General features: G+C 32.7%; 1 protein-coding gene across 4 annotated transcripts in view; it reads left to right on the forward strand.

Moving 5' to 3' along the window:
* Positions 1 to 23,100, forward strand: part of SNX13 (sorting nexin 13) — a 148,255-nt gene extending 125,155 nt beyond the window's left edge. For all 4 annotated transcript variants that reach the window (XM_076006395.1, XM_076006393.1, XM_076006394.1 and 1 more), the window contains 8 exons: positions 889 to 996; positions 2,762 to 2,872; positions 10,027 to 10,188; positions 12,092 to 12,163; positions 14,499 to 14,644; positions 14,863 to 14,931; positions 16,636 to 16,748; positions 19,621 to 23,100. In XM_076006395.1, the coding sequence (XP_075862510.1) occupies positions 889 to 996; positions 2,762 to 2,872; positions 10,027 to 10,188; positions 12,092 to 12,163; positions 14,499 to 14,644; positions 14,863 to 14,931; positions 16,636 to 16,748; positions 19,621 to 19,868 (1,029 nt within the window). In that variant the 3' untranslated portion in view covers positions 19,869 to 23,100. The remainder of the gene's footprint in view (positions 1 to 888; positions 997 to 2,761; positions 2,873 to 10,026; positions 10,189 to 12,091; positions 12,164 to 14,498; positions 14,645 to 14,862; positions 14,932 to 16,635; positions 16,749 to 19,620) is intronic.
* The last annotated feature ends 462 nt before the right edge of the window (positions 23,101 to 23,562 follow it).

Genomic DNA, 23,562 nt, shown 5'->3' on the forward strand with positions numbered 1-23,562 from the left:
GGAAAAACAATGAGACTGCTTGAAATTTCAGGTACTAGGCTGTTGGCGAGGTATAGTCACTAAATGACTTTGCTCTTATACTATTTTAGCAGCTATTATAGTATAGTTAAAAATCTGTTTTAGTGTGGCATTATAGATTACTATGAACCGTTTATAGATTATCATGAACCGTTAAAGATGCACCCAAATGTTAAGTATGTAAATGCTAGACTTATAGTAATATATATTTACTTTGTGTTTGTAGCTTTACAAGATAAAATATATGCTGATAGCTCTTAATTTTTTTGTTGTTAATCTATGAATTTATTTTTAATGTAGTTGATGAGTAAGAGGTATCTGTTTATTATAATTTTATATATACAAAGTTGTAATATAGCTGTCTATAATTTGAAGTTTGCCTTTTCTACTTTTAATAATCGTCTATTGCAATGATTCATTGATTGAAGTCATTAATATTAAAAAATATTTGATATTTTAATAAGCTAGAAACTCATAACTTTGATCACTAAAAGTTTAATTTGCCAATACTTTATTCAGAAGTCAGTGGGTTATTAAGGAAAGTATTTCTTAAAATCTTTTATTATGGAAATTTTGAACAATCTCAGAATTAGAATATTAAAATGAACCCCACATGGCCAATACCTGTCTATATCAATTATCCAAATTTGTTATTTTTAATTGAAAATACTTTTTATAATAAATAACATTAGAATTGTATTTGGGACATATTTGGACAGTATTTTGATTTTTTAATTTTTATTAATAAAATATATTACAAAATTATCTGTTGAAGATGTTTTTGATATGTAAAGAAATTATCACTTAGGATATTCTTTTGTCTTTATATTAAAAACTAAGATGTACTCTTGACTGTATTTTATCTTATAGTTTGAAAATCTATCAAGTATATTGAAACTTCCTGGAAAAAAGACTTTTAATAATATGGATAGAGATTTTTTAGAAAAAAGGAAAAAGGATCTAAATGCGTATTTGCAGGTAAGTCCATGTTTATTATTGTGCATCAATTTTCATTTAATGTAGCACACAGATATAACAGATCTCTTTATTAAAGAATGTTTTTACTTTAGTAATGGGATAACAACCACTTTTGAGCAGCTTGTCAAATGTGATATGCAGTCTGCTCAGTAATTTATAAACACTATTTTTGTGTTTATTGATTAACTTCGTTTTCTAGGCAGTGTTAGGAATTCTGCTCATTCATGTTTAGATGACTATGTGCACACACAGCAATTCCATATTACTGTAAAGTCTCAGGATTTTATGGTAGACTAAATAGTTCAATATTTCCAATTCAGTAGAAAATGCCTCTTCATAGTATATCAAAGGCTAGCAGATTTTATTCCCAGAGAAATGCATATAGCTGCCTCCCATGGGCCATAATGATTCAAAGGCTTCTAAAATTATAGAGTAATTTAAGAGAGGGATAGATCTGAGGAAGTGTTATGTGTCCTGGGTATATAGTTTTCTTTTGTGGAATAATAAAACATGTCTTACAAATTACTTATTGCATGAACAAGACTCCCAGAAATAACTTTGTTTTAAACCTGAGTGCTCAGATGCCAGATATAATAATAATATCACTTTATAGTTTTTTATACTAATTCGTGCTTTATACTAGAGAAAGCATCAGCTCAGATTTATAGTGTTCCCTTATTTAGTTCCCCAGCCTCTACAACAGGGGTTAGCGAACCTATAGCCTTCAGACTTCATCTAGCCTACTACCTGTTTTTATCAAGAGTTAGAATGGAGCATAGCCACCCTTTCATTTATGATTGTGGCTGCTTTTGCAGCTGAGATTCTATGGACCACAAAACTTAAAATAATTTCTATCTGGCCCTTGATGGAAATTGTTTGTTGACTCACATTAGAATTTGGTAAAACTTAGCTAATAAATATACTGGATATTTTGTTTAGAAGGTTTTCTTTCTCTCTCTCAAATATTTATATCTGTGATTGGGTTTGTTTATAACTATAATTGTAATTCCATGTGATTATTATGTACTAAAAGTATAGCAAAAATACGAATCTCTGCTGTAATTCACTTTTGTCTTTTCCTGGCTTAAAGCTGAATGATATCATTGATGTTGAGACCATTATCAAACATTTTGATTTTTTTTTAAAGTACCAACTTCAGTTCCGGTAGTATCTATATTATTTATTTATACAATTTTTGAAAATAACCACCATTTCCAAATCTGGTGTTATAAATGTATCTGGTGTGGCTGTGTTGTAGACTTCTTAGCTAAAGAACGCAATATGTCAGACTTGTTCCATTGATGGAATTGAGCTAGAACATTAAGTTATTATTAGCAGTTGTGAAAACAGTATTTTGTTTGGGACTTCTTTATAACACTTGAAAGTTTTTATTTTGATTATTCTGTTCATTTTATTTCATAAAATTCTTTTTCTATGTAATGTTAACTCTAGAATTATGCAAATAACATAACAATTTTCTAATGTGAATCTTCTTAGTGTAAGCTATAAGGTCTTGAAAATAGAATAGTAAATATATTTGAACAACTTTCAGTTAGATGCACTGAAAGTCAAAATAGCAGCCAGGAAGAATATACACCAAACTGTTAATCATAAAATTATTGGTGACTTTATTTTAACTGTATATTTGGGTTTTTTAAGTATAAAATTAAAATTCTTTACTTTTTATGAGCTAAAATTGTAAACAAAGTTAATTTCCAGGATCCTATTGGTTAAAGATGTCTCTTTTTTTAAATTTTTCTGTTAGTTATTATTAACTCCTGAAATGATGAAAGCATCCCCAGCTTTGGCTCACTGTGTATATGATTTCCTTGAGAACAAAGCCTACAGTAAAGGGAAAGGGGATTTTGCTCGCAAGGTAAGCAGCATTGGGTTTTCACACCTTGTTTTTAATAAAAGAAAATAAATTTAGATTTTTATGTGTGTTTTAGATTTAGGGAGTACAAATGGTTTTTTGTTATATGGGTGAATTGTTTATGGGTGAAGTCTGGGCTTATAGTATATCTGTCACCCAAATAGTACTCAATAGGTAATTTTTCATCCCTCACTCTCCTTCACTTTCTCCCTTTTCTGAGTCTCCGGTATCCATTATAGCACTCTGTATGAGCATACATACCATTGCTTAGCTCCCATTTACAAGTAAGAGCGTATGGTGTATGTTTTTCCATTCCTGAGATAAGGCTAATGGCCTTCAATTCCATCCAAGTTGCTGCCAAAGACATTCTTTCATTCTTTTTTGTGGCTGAGTAGTATTCCATGGTGTGTGGGTGTGTAGTGCATTTTCTTTTCAGCTTTTCTTCATTCAATATGATGGTGACTATGGGTTTGTCATATATGGCTTTTATAATTTTGAGGTATGTTCCTTCTATGCCTAATTTGTTGAGGGGTTTTATCATGAAGGGGTCCTGGATTTTATTAAATGCTTTTTCTGTATCTATTAATATGATTATATGGTTTTTGTTTTTAATTCTGTTTATGTGGTGAATCACATTTATTGATTTGCATATGTTGAACCATTCTTGCATTCCTGAGGTGAAACCTACTTGATCATGGTGATTTATCTTTCTGATGTGCTTTTGGGTTTGGTTTGCTAGTGTTTTGTTAAGGATTTTAGTTCATCACGGAAATTGTTCTGTAGTTTACTTTTTTTGTTGTGTCCTTTCCTGGCTTTGTTATCAGGGTGATAAGGGCTTCGTAGAATGAGTTAGGGAAGTATTCCCTTGTTCCCGATCTTTTAGAATGTTTCAGTAGGATCGGTACCATTTCTTTGTAGGTCTGGTAGAATTTGTCTATGAATCTATCTGGTCCTAGGCTTTTATTTTTTTGGTGGTAGACTTTTTATTACTGATTTCAATCTTGCTACCCATTATTGGTCAGTTCAGGATTTCTATTTCTTCCTGATTCAAACTTGGGAGATTGTATGTTTCCAAAAATTTATCCATTTCTTCTAGATTTCTAGTTTGTGTGTATAGAGATATTAATAGCAGTCTCAGGTTATCTTTTGTATTTCTGTGGGATTAGTTGTAATGTCTCCTTTTTCATTTCTGATTGAGTTTATTTTAATCCTCTCTCTTTTGATTAATCTTCACTGGTGGTCTATCAGTTTAGTTTATCATTTCAAAGAACGAATTTTTCATTTCATTGATCCTTTGCATTGTTTTATTGGATTCAGTTTTATTTAGTTCTGCTCTGATATTTGTTATTTCTTGTCTTTTCTTAGCTGTGGGTTTAGTTTGTTCTTGTTTTTCTAGTTCCTTGAGGTGTGACATTAGGTTGTTAATTTGTGATCTTTCTTTTTGATGTAGGCAGTTAGTGCTAGAAACTTCCATTTTAGCACTGCTTTTACCTGTATCCCACAGGTTTTGGTAGTTTGTGTCACCATTATCATTGAATTAGGAAATTTTTTGATTTCCATCTTGATTTCATCATTGACCAAAAGATCATTCTGCAGCAGATTGTTTAATTTCCACATATTTGTATAGTTTTGAGAGTTCCACATATTTGTATAGTTTTGAGAGTTCCTCTTGAGATTGATTTCCAGTTTTATTCCATTGTGGTCTGAGAAGATACATAGTATTATATGATTTTGACTTTTTAAAATTTGTTAAGTAAGAATTGTTTTATAGCCTAATATATGGTCTGTCTTGGAAAATGTCCCATGCACTGATGAGAAGAATGTATATTCTTCAGTTCTGTGTACAGTGTTCTGTAAATGTCTTCTAGGTCCCTTTTAAGTCCAGGGTTTCTTTGTTGATTTTCTGCCTCAGTGATCTGTCTGGTTCTGTCAGTAGAGTGTTGAATCCCCCTGCTATTACTGTGTTGCTGTTTATTTCTTTTTGTAGGTCTAGTGTTTGTTTTATGTATCTGGGAGCTTCAGTGTTAGGTGCATATTATTTAGGATTGTTGTATCTTCTTATTGAATTGATCCTTTTATCATTATATAATGACTATTTTTGTCTTTATTTAAAGTCAATTTTGCTTGATATATGAATAGCTACTCCTGCTTGCATTTGGTTTCCATTTGCATGAAATATGTTTTTTCTATCCCTTTACCTTGAATCTGAGAATCTTTTCAAGTTACATGGGTTTCTTGGAGACAACAGATATTTGAGTTGTTTTTTAATCCATTCCATCAATCTAGATATTTCAAGTAAGTCATATAGACCATTTATATTCAATGTTAATATTGATATGTGAAATATTGTTCCAGTCATCATGCTGATTATTACCTAGTTGCTTTGTATTCTTCCTTGTTTTATCAGAGCTATTAGTTTTTACTTTCTAGTGTTTTTATACTGGTGAGTATTGACCATTTGTTTCAATGTTTAGAACTTCTTTGAGCATTTCTCATAGTCTAGTGGAGACAAATTCTCTTAGCATTTGCTGTTTTGGGAAAGACTTTATTTCATCTTAATTTATGAAATTTAGTTTTGCAGGATACAGAATTCTTGACTGACAATTATTCTGTTTAAGAAGACTAAAGATAGGACCCTTGTTCCTTCTGGCTTATAAGGTTTCTGCTGAGAAATCTGCTATTAGTCTGATGGGTTTTCTTTTGCAAGTTAATTGGTGTTTTTGTCTCATTGATTGTGGGAGTTCCTCCTTTATGTTGACTTTGGCCAGTCTGATTACTGTGTGTCTTGGTGATACACTTATTGTACTGAATCTCCTACGAGTTCATTGAGCTTGTTGTATACCTGTATGTCTAAATGTCTAAGAAGACCAGGGAATTCCTACATTATCTTCAAATAGATTTTCCAAAAATAGGTTTTTTATTTGGTTCTTTTTTTTTTTTGAGACCAGGGTCTCACTTTGTTGCCCAGACTAGAGTGCAGTGGCGTCATCATAGCTCACTGTAGCCTCAAGCTCTGGGCTCAAGCCCCCTGCCTTAGCCTACTGAGTAGCTGGGACTGCAGGTGTGTACTACCATGCTTGGCTAATTTTTCTATTTTTGTAGAGATAGGGTCTCATTCTTGATCAGGGTGGAAATTCTCTCTTTTTCTTCTTCTTTTTTTTTTTTTGACCTGATTAATTTGAAAGACTTATCTTCAAACTCTGATATTCTTGCTTTTGCTTAACCTTTTCTTAAAACCTTCCATTGTGTTTTGTATTTACTTAAATAAATTTTTCATTTTCAGAGTTCTTTTTTATTTGTTTTTTTTATTGATCTCTTCAGTAAAATTTTCATTCATGTGCTGAATGATTTCTCTGGTTTCTTAGTGTTGGTTTTCCATTTTCTCTTGGATCACATTGAGCTTCCTTACAATCCATATTTTGAATTCTTTATCTTTTAGTCTTTTCATTTTGGTTGAGAACCATTGCTAGAGAGCTGGTGTGATCCTTTGGGGGAGAGGACTGGTTCATTAAGATCTGTTTTTTTTACTGCTGGAATTCTTGTGCAGATTGATGCCTTCTGATCTGGAGAGACTGTCATTTCTTGTTTTTGAACTTTCTTTTGTTTAAATGTGACTTTTTTCTACCCTTTTAACTGTAGTGTTTGTTGAATCAGGACTTTAGACTTTGCTTGAGGGTACTTTCATGGGAGACTGTGTTCTGAATGAATATATTGGTTATATAATAGAAATCCTTAGTGTGTTGGTTTTCTCAATACTAGATATTTGTGGCAGTTCCCTGCCTCATATCGAGAAGAGGAACTATTTTAAATAATTTAAAATGGGATATAAAACCTATATTTGGAATAAGATGCGAGGTTAAGACAATAAATGATTACATTCTCAAATTGGGCAGGGTAATTTAGTGGATAATAACACAGGCTTTGAAATCAGGCAGTGTTTGATTCAAATCGCTTCCCTGCTATTTACTAGCTGTGACCTTGAACATGTTACTTAACCTTTGGTACTTTATTTTCATCAAGAAATGATGATGTTAATCCTCATTTTAGAGCATTATGTAAATCAAGTTTGATATTCTGTGTATGACAGAGCCTGGCAAATAATTAACCTCTGAATAAATGTTTGCTCTTAGTAGCAATAATAGCAGAAGCAGTAGAAACAGTTGGGGAAGCTGGATGATGGGTATGCAGAAGCCATTTGTATTATTTTGGCAAGCTTTTATAAATTAGAAATTATTACAAATGAAAATTTAAAAAGAAAAAGGACTTCCCCTCTATTTATCTTCCCTCTCAAAAGACTAACCTTTTCTAAAAAGATTAAAGAATTGATACAAAATAAGTAAAACTAACAATTGTATCTATGAGAATTTCATAGGATTACTCTAGGACAGTGGTCCCAACCTTTTTGGCACCAGGGACTACTTTCATGGAAGATAATTTTTCCATGGATGGGGGGCAGTGGGTGGGGTGGAGGTGTTGGTGGGGTGGTTAGGGATGATTCAAGCAGATAAGCACATTACATTTATTCTGCACTTTATTTCTATTATTATTACATTGTATTATATAATGAAGTAATTATACAACTCACCATAATGCAGAATCAGTGGGATACCTGAGCTCTGATCAGGCAGTGATGTGGATGATGGGGAGCAGCTGTAAATACAGATACAACTTCACTCACTCGCCTGCTGCTCACCTGTTGTTCAGCCCAGTTCCTAACAGGCCATAGACCGTACTGGTCCACGGCCTGGGGCTTAGGGTAGGCAGCTCTAGGATATTGGATTTCAATATCCTAATAGATGTTAACATTTCTAAATTGAATGTTCGTTTTGACAAGTTCCAGGGTAATGACCTTATAGTGGTGGGGAAAAAAATATGGTGCTTATCTGTGTAGTTTGTAATTGAAGTGATTGAGTTTGAATTCCAACTTTAAATAGTTTTGTCAGTAGAGATGCATTTCAGTCTTCAATCTTTTTGATGTTTATCTGTCTTATTTCCTCTGTCTTAAGATTGTATCAGTTTTCGGATAAAGCAATTGGGATAACAGCTTTTTGAGATAGAGACATTATATTAAATGTATACAACTTTTTATTTCCTTATTTTTTTTTTTTACCAACCAACAGTAAGGCATATGTATGCTCAAACAGACAGCACTTTTTAAAAAAATTATCAATGGAGTCTAAAGATTCTTCTGAATCATTTCTGGCAATCTGCAATAACATCTGATTTTCTTAAGTCATGTCAGCTGTCACGAAGGTCATCTTGACCTCTTTTGGATTGTCATAATTTGTATGCATATCAAGAATTTGGGGTTTTCAACTACGTTTCCATTTTGGCTAAATTATAGTTTACTTTTTCCTTAATTATATTATACTAGAAATTAAATAGCTATTAGAGAAAATCATCAGTAAACATTTTATCAGTGGCTATTTAGAGCTTAAGAAATAATACTGTACAACACATTAATTTGATCACTCAGTTTACCCTAGCTTTGCAAAATCTGTGGAACAATTCCTAGAAAGAGTAACTGATAAGCAGCTTTTTTCTTTGCACACAGTATGTTTCTATCCAGTTTTGTATGATGATGTGAAGGCATTTTAAACTATAGTTAGAGATCAACATTTAAGCTAGAATTCCATTGTGCATGTTGTTACCAATACAAATAACTCAGCTGGGGTGGTAATTGAATGAATAAACAGTATCTGTGTAAGTCAGCCAAAGTGTATACTGGTGCAAGCAATCCATAATTTACTCCTGTGCCTGGTAATTTAAAAGTTTTTTTCTTTCTTTCTGAAAATCTATTTTAAGACAAATTCTGTTTTCAGAAATGGTACCATACACTGATGGAGACCCTGCCTTTATGTTTATAAAATTCTACTTCTTTCGGAGTTAGGCATCTAGAGTCACCTGTGGTGGTTTTTCTATCTTCTTTTCATGCCTGTTCCCTTCTAATATAGATACCTGGGGTTTACCCTCAGAAATTAGAAAAAACAAAATTGATTCTATTTCTTATGAACAGTTAGGATGGAGGGAAAGGAAGAAAATAAAAAAGAGGAAAAAAATAAAAAAGGAAAAAAATTGATTCTGTAGGTCTGGGATGGTACACAGACAACTATTTTTAATTATAAAGTAATTCATTATATAGATATAAGATCTCTTATCTTAAAAGACTATCAGTGGTAGTTAGCCCCATGCCTAGATAGCATGTGAGGTGTAGTATTCATTTAACCAACTCAAGTCATATTAGCTGAATATATTAGCTGAATAGCTTCTGCTGTGAAGTGTAAGATATATAAAAACCTAAAATATTCACGAAGATATTCAAGCAACTTTTAACTCAGGTTGTAGATTAAGTGAAATTCATGCCTTTTATGTGTCTCAAATTCTGTGTCTTCTGTGAAAATTGTAACTTGTTAGAGTGGTGTTAATTTTCCCTCAAGCTGCATATTTTAAATGTTATCATGCTTATCTCTTTAGAATTCTATATGTGTTGTGTTCTCATGACTTAGCTTATCTATAATGTTATTACAGTTAAAACACATATACACAGAGTGTTGGAAGTAATGTTCCAGTTGATTTGGACATACTGTCCAGTTGACCAAAAACTACATATGAGGAATTAGAATTACATGTGTGCATGACCGTGTGTGTGTGTGTGTGTGTGTGTGTGTGCATACACATGCAAGAATTATCAGCCATTCATGAGATTACCTTCATCTTTTTATCTTTGAATCGCTTTTTACCAGTGGCAGTGTTTTTCAAATCCTTGTTCATCTTGGTTTCTGTTCTTTGGTTTTACTCTGAGTTGTCCTCTGGCAATGTGAATTGTGGCAAAAGTCTGTAGTGGCTAATTCTACTTGTATCAATTTCTGTTTTGGAAATGTTTTAATTCAGAATTCTTTAATAAGAAGACAGCCTAGCTTATATTCATTTTTCTAGCAATCTCATCAGTCAAATTTTTAAATCATATATGTGAATGTAAAAATACATTTTTAAAACACACTAAAGACAACATTTCTTTGTTTTTAAAATGAAATTGCATAATATAGACCAGAAAATTATTACATCATTTAGGTGTAGTACTCTATTTTCTCAGGTTTCACATTTGAATAATAAATTGGATACAGTGAAGTCATGGTGTAATATCTTTTTTCCTTTAGATGGACACTTTTGTAAATCCACTTCGCAATTCTATGAGGAATGTTTCAAATGCAGTTAAATCCCTTCCTGATAGCTTGGCAGAGGGAATGACTAAAATGTCAGACAACATGGGCAAAATGTCAGAAAGATTAGGTCAAGACATAAAGCAATCATTTTTCAAGGTAAGAAGACATTTTTTAGTAACGTCTAAAAGCAAACTATTTTTAAGTCAACTAAGATATATTTGGCTCCTGCCTAGATTTACCTTATTTCTCTTCCAAAGTCCTCTAGACACATAGTATCATTAAGAATGAAAAACTAAAGAGAATAAATGCTTATCAGAAACAGATTCTGTAAAATCCAGTCACTTGTCAGTCTCTGCTATGGTATAGTATTAAAATCCATTTTGAATAAATATTTAAAATTACTAAAGTTAATATTCTTTGTACTGTTTTATTCCATTGTGCCATTTTTAAATCCTACAATGCTATTAAATTCAATAACAAACACATAAGTGCTATTTTGCAAATGAGTTATACTAGTATTCACTCAGGAAACATAAAGTATTATTACTTCTGATTCACATGATGGAGTGATTATCCGATCAAACAGATGAAAAGTTCTTCACTACTGTCAGTCTCTGGAGTCATACATTACTGGAAATATACTTCTGAAAGACATAGAAGAGTTTCCCAGGAAGCTTTTATCATTACATTAGCAGATAAAGGTACCTAGACCAGGTAGTTTGTTGCAGTCCTAATTTACATTTTTTAAATCATTTTGAGGCCTGGTATGGTGGCTTACACCTGTAATCCCAGCACTTTGGGAGGCCAAGGAGAGAGGATTGCTTGAGCCCAGAGTTCTAGACCTGCCTGGGCAACATAACAAGACTCTGTCTCTATAAAAACAAACAAAAAAATCATTTTGACATAGTTATTTAAAGTTGTAATCAAGCTATAAAAGAAATCCTTGAGCTATTAGAATTTTCTATTTGCTAGAGTATGTTTGAATGAAGGGAAAATGTATATAAACATAGATAGGTTATCTTTAATGTAAGAGACCATTCCTAAAATAGTGTGTGTAAATCAATACTGTTCTACAATTCTCATACTTTCCCTGATGCTTTATTTTTACTTCTAATTGTGAGGAAGTAACTAACACTAAAATAAGAATTTTTCAGTACCACTTCCTCTGCTAACTACTTCTATGACTTTCTACAGAAGTCACCTTATACCAGGTTTCCTTATATTCACCAATAATATGAGGGGGTTAAAATAGGTTACCTTGATAGTCTTTCCGGTGCTAACAAATGATTTTCCACTAACACTGGTCTTTCTGTCCATCTCTTGGCATAACCTGTCAAACAATTGGTTAATTCCTTAAACCTCTTAACATGCTATCAAATGTTCTTTATGGTAAAAGAAAGATTAGAGTTCTGTTCATTGGCTGTACTACTAACTATAGTCATGTATCACTTAACAACAGGAGAGGTACTAAGAAATGTGTAATTAGGCAATTTAGTTGTCATGCGAACATCATAGAGTATACTTACACAAACCTTGATGGTTTAGCCTACTATAGCTAAACACATAGCCTGTATGGTATAGCCTATTGCTCCTAGGCTACAAACCTGTACCTGATATGTTATTGTACTGATACTGTAGGCAGTTATAACACAATGCTAAGTATTTATATATTTAAACATATCTAAGCATAGAAAAGGTATAGTCAAATTATGGTATAACCTTGTTGACCAAAATGTCATTGTATAGTGTGTGAGTATTTGGTCTTGAAGTCATTAACCTTTCTTAGATTTAATTCTTCTAAAAAGTATGGGAATTTTAAGTAATCTCCCCTTCCAACTCAAAAGTCAGTCCTTTTTTTAAAGGAAAAAAAAAACTTTTGGCAATGAAATAATTACCCTTTTATAATTGCTTTCAAACTTTAATTGTGAAAGATTGCTTATATAATGTACCAAAAGTTACATCAAATGCTGATACTCATTTCAGTTTATTATTGTGTTGTGTTCTTTCACTGTCTGCGTTAATGCGTTTACTTTGTGGGATTTTTTTTTTTTCTTTTTAGGTGCCTCCTTTAATTCCGAAGACTGATTCAGACCCTGAACATTATCGAGTTTCAGCTCAACTTGATGATAATGTGAGTTAATTTTATTCTTGGTAGTATTTGGTTGTAATTTAAATCATACTTGGCAGATCTTTTTAACTTTATAATGAAGTAAGATATGTATATGTATTATTAATGTGTACATATTGTAAGTGTGAAACTTGACAAATTCTTACAAACTGAGCATACCTATGTAATCAGCACTCTGATCAAAAAACAGAACATTACCAGTACCCCCAAAAGCCTCTCGTCCTGTCTTGACCTTTTCCCCCACTGAGGATAATCACTGTCCTAATATTCTGCTTTTATACTTTCTATAAATGAAACTCTAAGATATGTACTCCTTTAAGTATGGCTTTTTTTGTTCACCATTGTGATGTTTTTCCATCTTGTTTTGTGTGATTGTAGTTTCTTCATTCTCGTGGCTTTATAGTATTCCATTTTGTAAATATAGCACAATTTGTTGTATTATGAATAGTACTCCCATGAACATTCTACTGTCTGTTTTATGGAAAAAAAATTACAAGTACTATTGAGTCTATACCTAGGAATGAAATTATTGTATCAGAGGGTATGTTTAAATTCAGTTTTAGTAGCAACTACCAAATAGTTTTTCAGACTATACACTTATAATGTCACCAGCAGTACATGGAAGTTCCAATGTTCTAAGTCCTGCCAGAACTCAGTATTTTGTGTCTTTAATTTTAGTCATTCTAGTTGTATGTTTCATTTGCATTCACATTTCTCTGATGACTGTTGAAATGTTGAACACTTTTCTTATATTTATTGGCCCTGTGAATGTCCTGTCTTTCTAGATCTTTGGCTTGTTTTTTTATTGGCTTGGCTTTCTTTTTGATTATTAGGAGTACTTTATATGATCTGAATATGAGATCTTTTGTCTTATTTATTTGCATCACATATATCTGACAATACCTTCTATTCTCCGTGTTGCTTTTGTGTGCTATATATGTAATCTGTGTCTACTGCAAGATCACAAAGATGTCCTATGACTTTCTTTAAAAACCTATTTGTTTTACTGTGTCAACATTTAGATTTGTGGTTCATCTAGGATTAATTTTTGTATATGGAATGAGGTAGGGGTCCAGTTGACCCAAGCACCATTTACTGAAAAGGGTGTCTTTTCTCCACTCTGCTGTTTCTTGCCTATCACAAATCAGGTTGTTGTATTTGTTTGGATCTGTTTTGGGGCTGTATTCTGTTGAAGTTGTAATTATCTCCTTTTGGTTTTCGATTGAATTTGTTTATAATAAACTGTCCTAAGCAAAAATAATACTTTGCTTTTTCGACATTATTTTGGAATGTTTTATTGAGTATTGCTAGTTTAATAATCATAGCATCATACCTTTTGGTATGTGGTTTTTACAGTTTAACTTTATTAGAATTGTCTTGTGACACTAAACTCCTGAATATACTTGATCAAAAAATAGAGCAGTATTTATTCTGTCTCAGTAATAAAATAGGTCTCCTTCTCTCCCCGGTTTGGTTAAGCTATATATTTTCAGTTTTGAACTGGAAGATATACTAAGAAAATGTTTACAACATGACAGTGAAAAATGTATACCTTATGCTTTTTTCTCAATGTTTAAATTACATCACCAATGAAGACATAGTTGAAAAGAGTTTGAAAGAATTATAAAATTACTAGCAATTATGTTGTCCTAAATCTATGCCTGTTTTTTACTTTTATTTTTTTATATCAAAGCATTCCAGTTGTCTTCCTTTACTTTTTACCTCATTGATTGAATACGTCCATAATAGAAGTGTACTAATTTTTGGTTGTTAAAAGCTAAAAGAAAATTCTAGTATTTTAGTGAAATGTACCTTTTGCATTGTTAATTTAGTTGTATGCTGGATTGAATTCCAGCTGCTTTTTTACCTAAATACATACAACTTACTAACCAAGGAAAACACATTACTCTGGATAGATTGTGTTTTGTCCTATTAAATACAGAAAGATACTGAGAATATTTTCTTATTAAAAAGATGCATCAGAATATAGGTAAAGGGTCTAGCATATGCCTTATGAAACTAATGCAGTCTCTACTAAAACAGCCAAATCATTTTTTTTCTAAGATGATCATGAATCTACTTTGAGAAGTGTTTTTAACTACAGCCATGGAATTTACTCATCATTGTAGGATTGTAAAACTCTGTATTTTGTCAAAATGAGTATTAGAAATATTTTTTTTCTAAATTAGAATGAAATGTCAAATTATGAAGATGATAATGTAACTTGTTCTCTGACTTATGAAATAATACTAATCATTCTATAAAACCAGCAAATGTAGCCATTTCTAAGTAAATAGCTAACTCAAACTTATTCTTATTTCTTCCTATATTTTGTCAGGTGGATGACAATATTCCCCTTAGGGTAATGCTGCTTCTCATGGATGAAGTATTTGACTTAAAAGAGAGAAATCAGTGGTTGCGAAGGAATATAAAAAACCTGCTTCAACAACTTATTAGAGCTACATACGGTGATACTATTAATAGGTACCACTCTTTTTCCCCCCAGTTATGTAGTCTTACTTTGTTTTTGCTCAACCTTTACAGGAGAATTTCCTTCTCTCGGCTTTTTAAGATCATTAAGCAGTGTGCTGCTCTCAAAGATAATTTATTTTCATATTAAGCTCCTTGCTCCATGAAAGTCATGCTTATTTTATTCTCCTTCTAAATTTTGAGATTGCTTATTTACTTTTTTTTGCTTTCAGAAAAATAGTTGATCATGTTGATTGGATGACTTCACCCGAACAAGTAGCTGACTCAGTGAAACGTTTCAGGTATATCTTAAGACACAGTCACTTCTTTCAGGTAGTACAGAGTTTAGCATTGTTATCACTAATTAACTTTTGTTGCTTTTCTTTCTTTCCTGGCCATAAAATTGGTTTTAGTTATCACTGATGAGCAAAAACTTCTAAGGATTATAATAAATATTTGTCACATGGACCCATTGATTTTTGTTTCTTTAAAACCAGGGTAGGGAAAGTATTAAAGAAAAATCTTTAAGATGATGGGCTACATTTTTTCATAGTACTATGGCTTTAAGATAATTGAAATACTAACATAGAAATGACATGGTCATATAATCACTTTTTTAAAGTATATGTCTCTGGCTATGGTCTAATTTTTTATTAAATATTTGAATCCCTCAAAAGAACACAAATTAAGCAGCATTGATACTCCAATTCATATGTTCATTCTACAAAAATATATTGAGACCCTCTTCTGTGCCAATCATTGAGGAGTGATTGATAAGTTACAGTCCCTCAAGGAAAGCACAGATAGCAGAGAAACAGACCTTTTTTCTAAAATTAAAGATAAGCAATGCATAAAAATTTATGGCATCATATACTTTGAAGGAAAGGAAAGGAAGCAAAAGGGATCTATTAACATGGAAAACTGTGTGCTTGGCACTGTGCCCAGTACTTTTTGTGTGATTTCTGATTTTATCCTATTTTATGAGGTAGGTATTTTTGTTTCTATTTTGTTATGAGGAAATTGAGGATTAGAGTTTAGGAGTTTTAGTAGTCTAGTAGAGGCTCTTATGCTGGAAAGTGGGGAATCCAGTTTCTTTAATCTGAAACTAAGTTTCTCCCCACTATACCATATTGTTTCCAAAAGTTGGATGACCTGCCGTGGCGTGTTCATCTTATTTTAGGGTAGGTGAATGATGTTCTTCTGGGGCAGTGATTCTCAGCTTGGCTGTGCATTGGAATCGCCTGTAGAGCTTTAAAATTTCTTAATGCCTGTATCACATCTCCAAAGAGTCTGACTTAATTAATCAGGTGGGAGACCTGGACTTTTTTTTTTTTAAGCTCCCAGGTGTTTCTAACGTGCAAAATTTAAGAACAATTGCTCTGGTGAGCCTGTCTCCTCGAAACCACGTTCTCAAATGGAAATATAGTTATTGTGCACAGTTCCTGCCTTTGGACCAAGAATTAGGGAATAGGAATCAAGCACATTGTGAAATTCAAAAAGAATGGGTGGTTATATGTGTGAAAGGACCATTGTAATCAATCCAGCTATAAGATGTGGGCATGAAATTTAGTTTTCTGTTGGATTATATAAGGGGAACAGAGTGGCATAACTGAGGGAGATTAGCTGTTAAACTCTAAGGTATCCAAATTCCGGATATCATGGGGTTGTATTGGGGTGAGACGTTCAACCAGCACATGCCCACTTTGAGCTTTCATAGCGGTGAATGATCATCTGTATATTCCATTTTGCTGTCTTTGTTAGTGTTTATGAACTACATCAGCACAGGATTCATCTGTTACTTTTCTTGTGTGTATCCTTTTACCCTAAAATTGAACCCTGCAATTAGTTGATACTTGTTGAATACCATTATACCTAAATAAAATTTCAGAAATGTTTTGTCTTTCTGTTCATATTTGTGTTTTCTGTAGAAATTTGGAATAATTTTGTCAACTTATATCATTAGAAAATGAAAATGTTTACAAAATTTATTTAATCTTCTTAAATAGAGATGCATTTTGGCCAAATGGCATTTTAGCAGAGACTGTTCCATGCAGAGATAAAGCTATTCGAATGAGAACGAGAATTGCAGGAAAAACTAAATTACTTGCAATTATGCCAGGTGAGTAAGCATGTTTATTTAAAAATCTCATCAATTTGTAGTTCTTCTGAATTTTTGGCATTGATCATGCTAGTTTAACTGCCTTTTGATTATAACTACCTTTTGATAGTTTATTATGTACCAAGTACTATGCTAGGCACTTCTTATATATTCTTAACTAATCCTCATAATAATACTATTTTTTTTTTTTTTTCAGACAGAGTCTCGCTTTGTTGCCCTGGCTAGAGTGAGTGCCGTGGGGTCAGCCTAGCTCACAGCAACCTCAATCTCCTGGGCTCAAGCAATCCTGCTGCCTCAGCCTCCCAAGTAGCTGGGACTACAGGCATGCGGCACCATGCCCGGCTAATTTTTTGTATATATATATTAGTTGGCCAATTAATTTCTTTCTATTTATAGTAGAGATGGGGTCTCGCTCTTGCTCAGGCTGGTTTCGAACTCCTGACCTCAAGCAATCCGCCCACCTCGGCCTCCCAGAGTGCTAGGATTACAGGCGTGAGCCACCATGCCCGGCCTCATAATAATACTATTAAGCTAGGCACTGTGAACATTACAGCTCTATTGGTAAGGAAGCAGAAGCTCAGAGAGGTTAAGCAACCTACCCAAGGTTTATAGCTAGTAAGTGACAGCTAGGATTCTGACTCAGCATTGAGTGATTTGAAAGTTTGTGCTTTTAACCACCTCACTCTTCTACCTTGAAAAATTTGGGGAATAAAGTTGTTAAATAAATTAAATACGGACAGATGAAAGAGCTAATAAAAGAATATGAAGTATGAGTTTTTCAAGAAGAATATTTGTTCTGCTTAGGAGAACAAATTCTTTCAAAGAATCCATTTACTTAGAAACAACTGCCCATTATTCATCTTTATTACTTAAAACAATCTGAATGGGTTGGGCCCTGTGACTCATGCCTGTAATTCTAGCACTCTAGGACGCGGAAGCCAGAGGATCACTTGAGGTCAGGACTGCGAAACCAGCCTGAGCAAGAGTGAAAACCCCGTCTCTACTAAAAATAGAAAGAAATTAATTGGCCCACTAACAATATATAGAAAAAATTAGCCAGGCATAGTCGTGCATGCCTGTTTCCCAGGTACTTGGGAGGCTGAGGCAGAAGGATTGCTTGAGCCCAGGAGTTTGAGGTTGCTGTGAACCAGGCTGATGCCACGGCACTCTAGCCCGGGCAACAGAGTGAGACTCTGTCTCAAAAAAAACCATAATCTGAAGAATACATAGTGGCATTTTGTTGGTATGAATTTTAGTTCTTTAGAATACATCTGTGTACTTAGATTTACTTTATCTCATTTGTCTTCTCTCAGTAAGAGAGACTGTAATGTGAAAGGCAGTTTTGTATGGCTAGTAGGTGGTATTGGTTGTTTTAATATCATACAATATCTGTTTCTCTTCCTATCATTTTTTTCTTATTTAGAACTATATTTTCATTATAAAATTTTAATGATCAGTTAAATTAGAAATTTGCCACATTACTGTCAGTTCTTCTCTATATACTGTTGGATTTGGTGGTAAAAAGCAAATTACAGAAATAATTTTTAGAAAAATAAGAAACAATAACTTTGGATCTTATTTAATATACTATTATAATAAACCAGATTGTGCTATTTAATTTATAGACTGAGTCAGATAAGCAGAAGGAAGAAATTTTAATTCACTTATTCACTAAATATTTATTGACAGTGGAACAAGTGTCAGACACTGTGCTTTGCACTTATCTTTTCCTTCTTGGAGCTTACATTCTAATAGGGGAACTGAAAAAAACAAAACAAATAAAACAGTCTGTTAGATAATGTTAAGTACTAAAGAAAAAAATACTTCAGGAAAAAGGAGTAGGCAGTGTCAAGTGGTTGCAGTGTTAGATAGGGTGGCCAAGAAAGCCCTCACTGAGAAGAAGACAATGGTGTGAAGATCTGAAGGAAGTAAGAGTAGATAAAAAAGTATATGATTTTATATATAGATAATTCTTTGCCTGTTTTTAGTAAATTCACAACATCTTTGCTTTAAATTATATTGTACCCCCAGTTAGATACAGACCTCTTGGAAGTTGCATGTGTTTTTTTCCAAAGCAGCAAAATGATACTTACACTTTTTGGGCCCGTGATGATGAATAATTAAGAATAATCATGAACAGTGATCCCATGCTCAGACATCTTAGTAACAAAGGTACCTTTCAGAAGTGACGACTAACACAGACTTTGCTGCTTGGGCAAGACCTATCAAAATCCTGCCCAAGTAGCAAAGTCTGTGCTAGTCATCACTTCTGAAAGGAACCTTTCCTTATTATCTATCTCATCTGTCTGGAATTCTCCCCACTGTAAACATTTTTTATACTTTTAGTATTTTTATGACATAATTACTATATCACAAGTTTTTTAAGATCATGAACCAGGTTTTTGTGGGGTTAGCATTTCTCACTCTTCATTAGACATAGTAAGAATATTTGTGTAGTGTTTTAGAGTTTATAGGTCACTTTTTACATCTCATTAAAGCCTTATAAATTCTTATAGCTATAAAGATATTAGTTATTATAAATAGCAATTTAATAGATGGGGAAAGAGGGCAGTGGGTAAGTATCAAATGGGTATTGAGGGACAGGATTGTGATTGTAATTAGGGATCTCTGAGTCTGGATTTTACCTCTTTATGCTGTGCTGTATTATCTCATAGTATCCATTGCATAAGTGCATGGATAGATACATGCATTTGGTGATGCATAAATTTTCTTTCAGTTACAATGCGTAGCTGAAATGCATACCCTGGATCCCTACTACTAATCTTTTACTCTGCTGTCTACTTTACGTGTTTTAAGAGCATGGTTTAGGCCTTGTGTAACAAATTATGTGTTTTTCTCCTTTTTCATATAGATGAACTGAAGCACATTATTGGGGCTGAGACAACACGGAAAGGTATTCTTCGTGTTTTTGAAATGTTTCAGCACAACCAGTTAAATAGGAGAATGGTTTATGTCTTCTTGGAAGGCTTTTTAGAAACCTTATTTCCACAGTATAAATTTCGTGACCTTTTCAACAAACTGCATTCACGGTCAAAGCAGATGCAGAAATATAAACAGAAACTTCAAACTACTCAAGCGCCTTCTTTACAGAAAAGGTGACACTCCAGTCTATGAAGCTGGTGTTCATTTTGTCCAGGACTAATGGTATGGACAGATCTTCTGGGGCTTAACTCATGTACTGTTGTGTCTGCACCAGTCTCTTAGTGTCTCAAAATAGATTATTAATACATCCATAAGTCTGTGGTTCTCATCCTCATCTGTAATCCAGCCACTACCAGGAGAGATTTCCATGTATTAAATGATTTGGTGCATATTTTGCAACATTGAGAGGATACTGCCCCCATCTCAAGCAAGAATGATGTCGATCTCTTCCGTTTCAAACTAGTCAGCATTCTTCAGCAATGACAAAGTGCCAGAGTGTGTATATGAGAGCTAAGGAAAGCACAAAACAATGGTTCACAGATAAACTGGCTAATCTAACAGTTGGAGACTGTAATGTATGATTTGGAGGAATTTGTTTTGCGTAATGATTTTGTAGGTCTGCGTCGGCATTTTCATATGGTGTGGGTTAGCCAGGTGAATGATCTTTGGATCTCTTTCAGGTCTGGAAAAAGTGACAGAATGCCCTTAAAGTATGAAGTAACCTTATACCCAAATTACAATTTTGTGACATAAAATAAAAGTGAGTTTAAAATAAAATCAATCAAAAAACAGAATTTGATTGGATTTGTTATTCATTGGTATAAAACAATTTTTAATGGATTCTTATATACTTTAAGGGCTCTATTTTGCTCTTATGGTACTTAAGTTTTCTTTTGGCATTCTGTGTACAAAAGGAAGCATGTGGTGGCTGTCTTTAAATTTCAAAATTATTAGTTTTTATCTTTAACAGATTATTGACTGTACAGAAGGGGGTATAATTTGTTGGAAGAACTGCCAAATACATTTTGTCCTTCTAAAAATATGGAAATTAAAAGAAAATAGTACTCTATTGAAAGTTACCATATGATAATTTTAAATTGTATGATCTAGACATGCCTTAGGTAACTGCAGAAATAGCAAATCAAAGGATTAATGAGCTTATTAGTCTTATGTAAACATACAAATTCCTAATTCTATTACAGTGTACATATATGAAAATAAATGAAAACAGAACTATAATATTTTTTAAAATATGCTTTTATTTATATTTCACATAATGTAAAATTCTACTAAATAAAGCTAGTAGGCAAAACCCCTCAATGTGTACATTTAAGTCCCTAAAACAATTTTATACCAACAAAACAAAATACCTTCTCCAGTTTTGGAGCCTCTGTATTTCCTATAGTTTTCTCACTCTTTATTTTGTCCATCTTGGAAGTTTTCATATCCCTTGTATGCAGGATTTCTGCATAGTTTTAAATACTTCCATTGACTAAGGGTTTGGATGTATCACTTTTTTGTTTTAAAAATATTTAACACTAAAACCTTAAAATAGTGAAGCTACTTATCAGACCACTGAGCCAAGATTCTGGTATTAAAAGAACGTCTGGGTGCTTAAGATAAAGGGACAGAGTATTGGTATCCCAGTTATTTGGGAGCTTTAAGATTGGAACAAGATATTATTGTCTTGTTTTCACTTAGATCCTACTTACAAAGTGAGGCCTATTAACAGAATAAAGCCTTCCTTCAAAGCTTTATAATAATAATCATATTTATTAATAATGCTGTTGTGCATACTTACAGTTTGCACATATTCAGCATGGGTTGCATGTCTTCGGAATAAAATAAATGAAATCCCTTTCATTGCAACTTGCAAGTGAGAAAAGACCATAGTGGCTCTGGTGGAAGAAGCATTTCTTCTTCTCAGTGTGTCTCCCTGCGCCAGCCCCTTCCTGAGCCCCAGGCTTTAAAATTGAGAATGTGTGAAACATGTCTGTAGAAGGCATCAGCATGACCATAAGTGCAATGATTTTCATATATACCCCTGCCCATTTCAAGTATATTTTTGACATGAATAAATCTAAGAGTATACAGAAGATTTCATGTAAGAGCCTAGTGTGTACATCAACCAGGGAAAGAAAGGTCAGGTAAGATTGTGAATTTTCAAACAGAGCCCTGCAAGATAACTTGCAATCATACCAAAAATTATTTGAGTAAATGGGTTTTTAAAGTAATTTTTGTTTAAAAGAGTTTATATTTCAAAAGCCGAAATGTCAAAGGGTAGTCTATGTAAACAGTAGTGCATCTTCTGTATGCACATCTGCGTTTTACATCAGAAAGCCGTGGTCATGCTAAAATTAGAGATACTTTTTGAATGACTTGGTCAAGCTGTGTGTAAAATATTTAATCCCTAAGTCAAGTACAGTGTACTATGTTTAATAAAAGTTATTACACTTAATGCATTTATTGCATATATGAATATATACATGAAGAGGCTTTATGTCTTCTGGTATTTGATTTTGAATGTGTTTTTAAGTCAGTGGTGCCTTTAGGCAAGAACTTTCACAATTAATCGTTCTTTGGGTTTTCTGATTTTCAGGTAACAAACTATTTAGAAACCATCATAGTTTATATTCACCTAAAAAATTGATTGTATGATTTAAGAATATCACTTAGATGGGCATTTCCTATAATTAGGGTGTTCTGAATAGTTGCTGAAAACAATTGTGCCATTGACCAATGGATGCACTTGGTTAGCCTTAATATTTTTTTTAAAAAAAAGCATTAAAAACTTCTTTGAATATTTCAGTTTGTTCATTTTAAGTTTGTGCTGCTGGTGTTTGGAAAAAATCAAATGGTTAAGTGCTACCAGAAAGTGTACCAATTTTTTAAAAAAATTAAGAACAATATAAATTTCACGATCTAAAATTTTAATTTTGTGCAATATTTTCATTTAATGCATGTGTATTTGAGTAATTGTAAAATAAATGAATTTTTAATGTTTTGAGATGTAGTTTAAACTGTCTTCTTAACCCAACAACTTAACATTCCGTTGTTGCTGCATCCTTTTATTTAAGGACTTGTTTTAAAAGTCTTTTTGTCACTCCTTGTAAAATTCTTTTAATAGTAGTAAATTTTGCTTATAGGAGCATGGCTCCTGTATTACAAGGGAAAAATATAAAGAGCACATTTTAGGATTATAATTGTTAAAAGATAACTTGTGCATATCATTGTACAGTTAAGTGTCAACTGTGTGCCTAACTGTTCTATCAATACTTTCCTTCTTTAACAAAGAAGAAAGAACAATCAGAATGTCAGTTATTTTTATTGAACTAAAAAGATTAAAAATTTTATTTGGTTTGTGTTATGTTCTGTCCATTAGAAAATACTAATAAAGTATTAACAAACATCTTTGTTGAGTTTATTTAGTAATCATGTATTTTTGTTACTTTAAAAGATGCTTGCTCAATAGTCTTATTTTTAGTATTCATGTGTATTTTGTTTCCATTTTAGAAACCAAACAATTCAAGTTCCACATTGATAGATAAGCCTCTTGAGTGATTACTGACTTAAAGTAACTGAATTTTATTTTTCCTTTTATGGGGAAAATAATTTATTACCACAGTATTAAAAAAACTTCCTGTTTCCCTATCATATAAAATTAATTTTCTCTAATTATAGAAAGATCTATAATTAGAAATCCAGTAACAGTTTTTATTAGATCTCATTTTTGATTCATATTTTGGCTGATATTTTAAACATCAGTTCTAAAAGGCAATAGATTTAGTATTCTGCAATGTAGCTATGCCTGGTTTGTCATAATATTTGCCTTCTTAGAGTTGTATCCACAGACTTCTCAGACATCAGATGT

This window comes from Microcebus murinus, chromosome 9, assembly GCF_040939455.1.
Source record: "Microcebus murinus isolate Inina chromosome 9, M.murinus_Inina_mat1.0, whole genome shotgun sequence".
NCBI lineage: Eukaryota > Metazoa > Chordata > Mammalia > Primates > Cheirogaleidae > Microcebus > Microcebus murinus.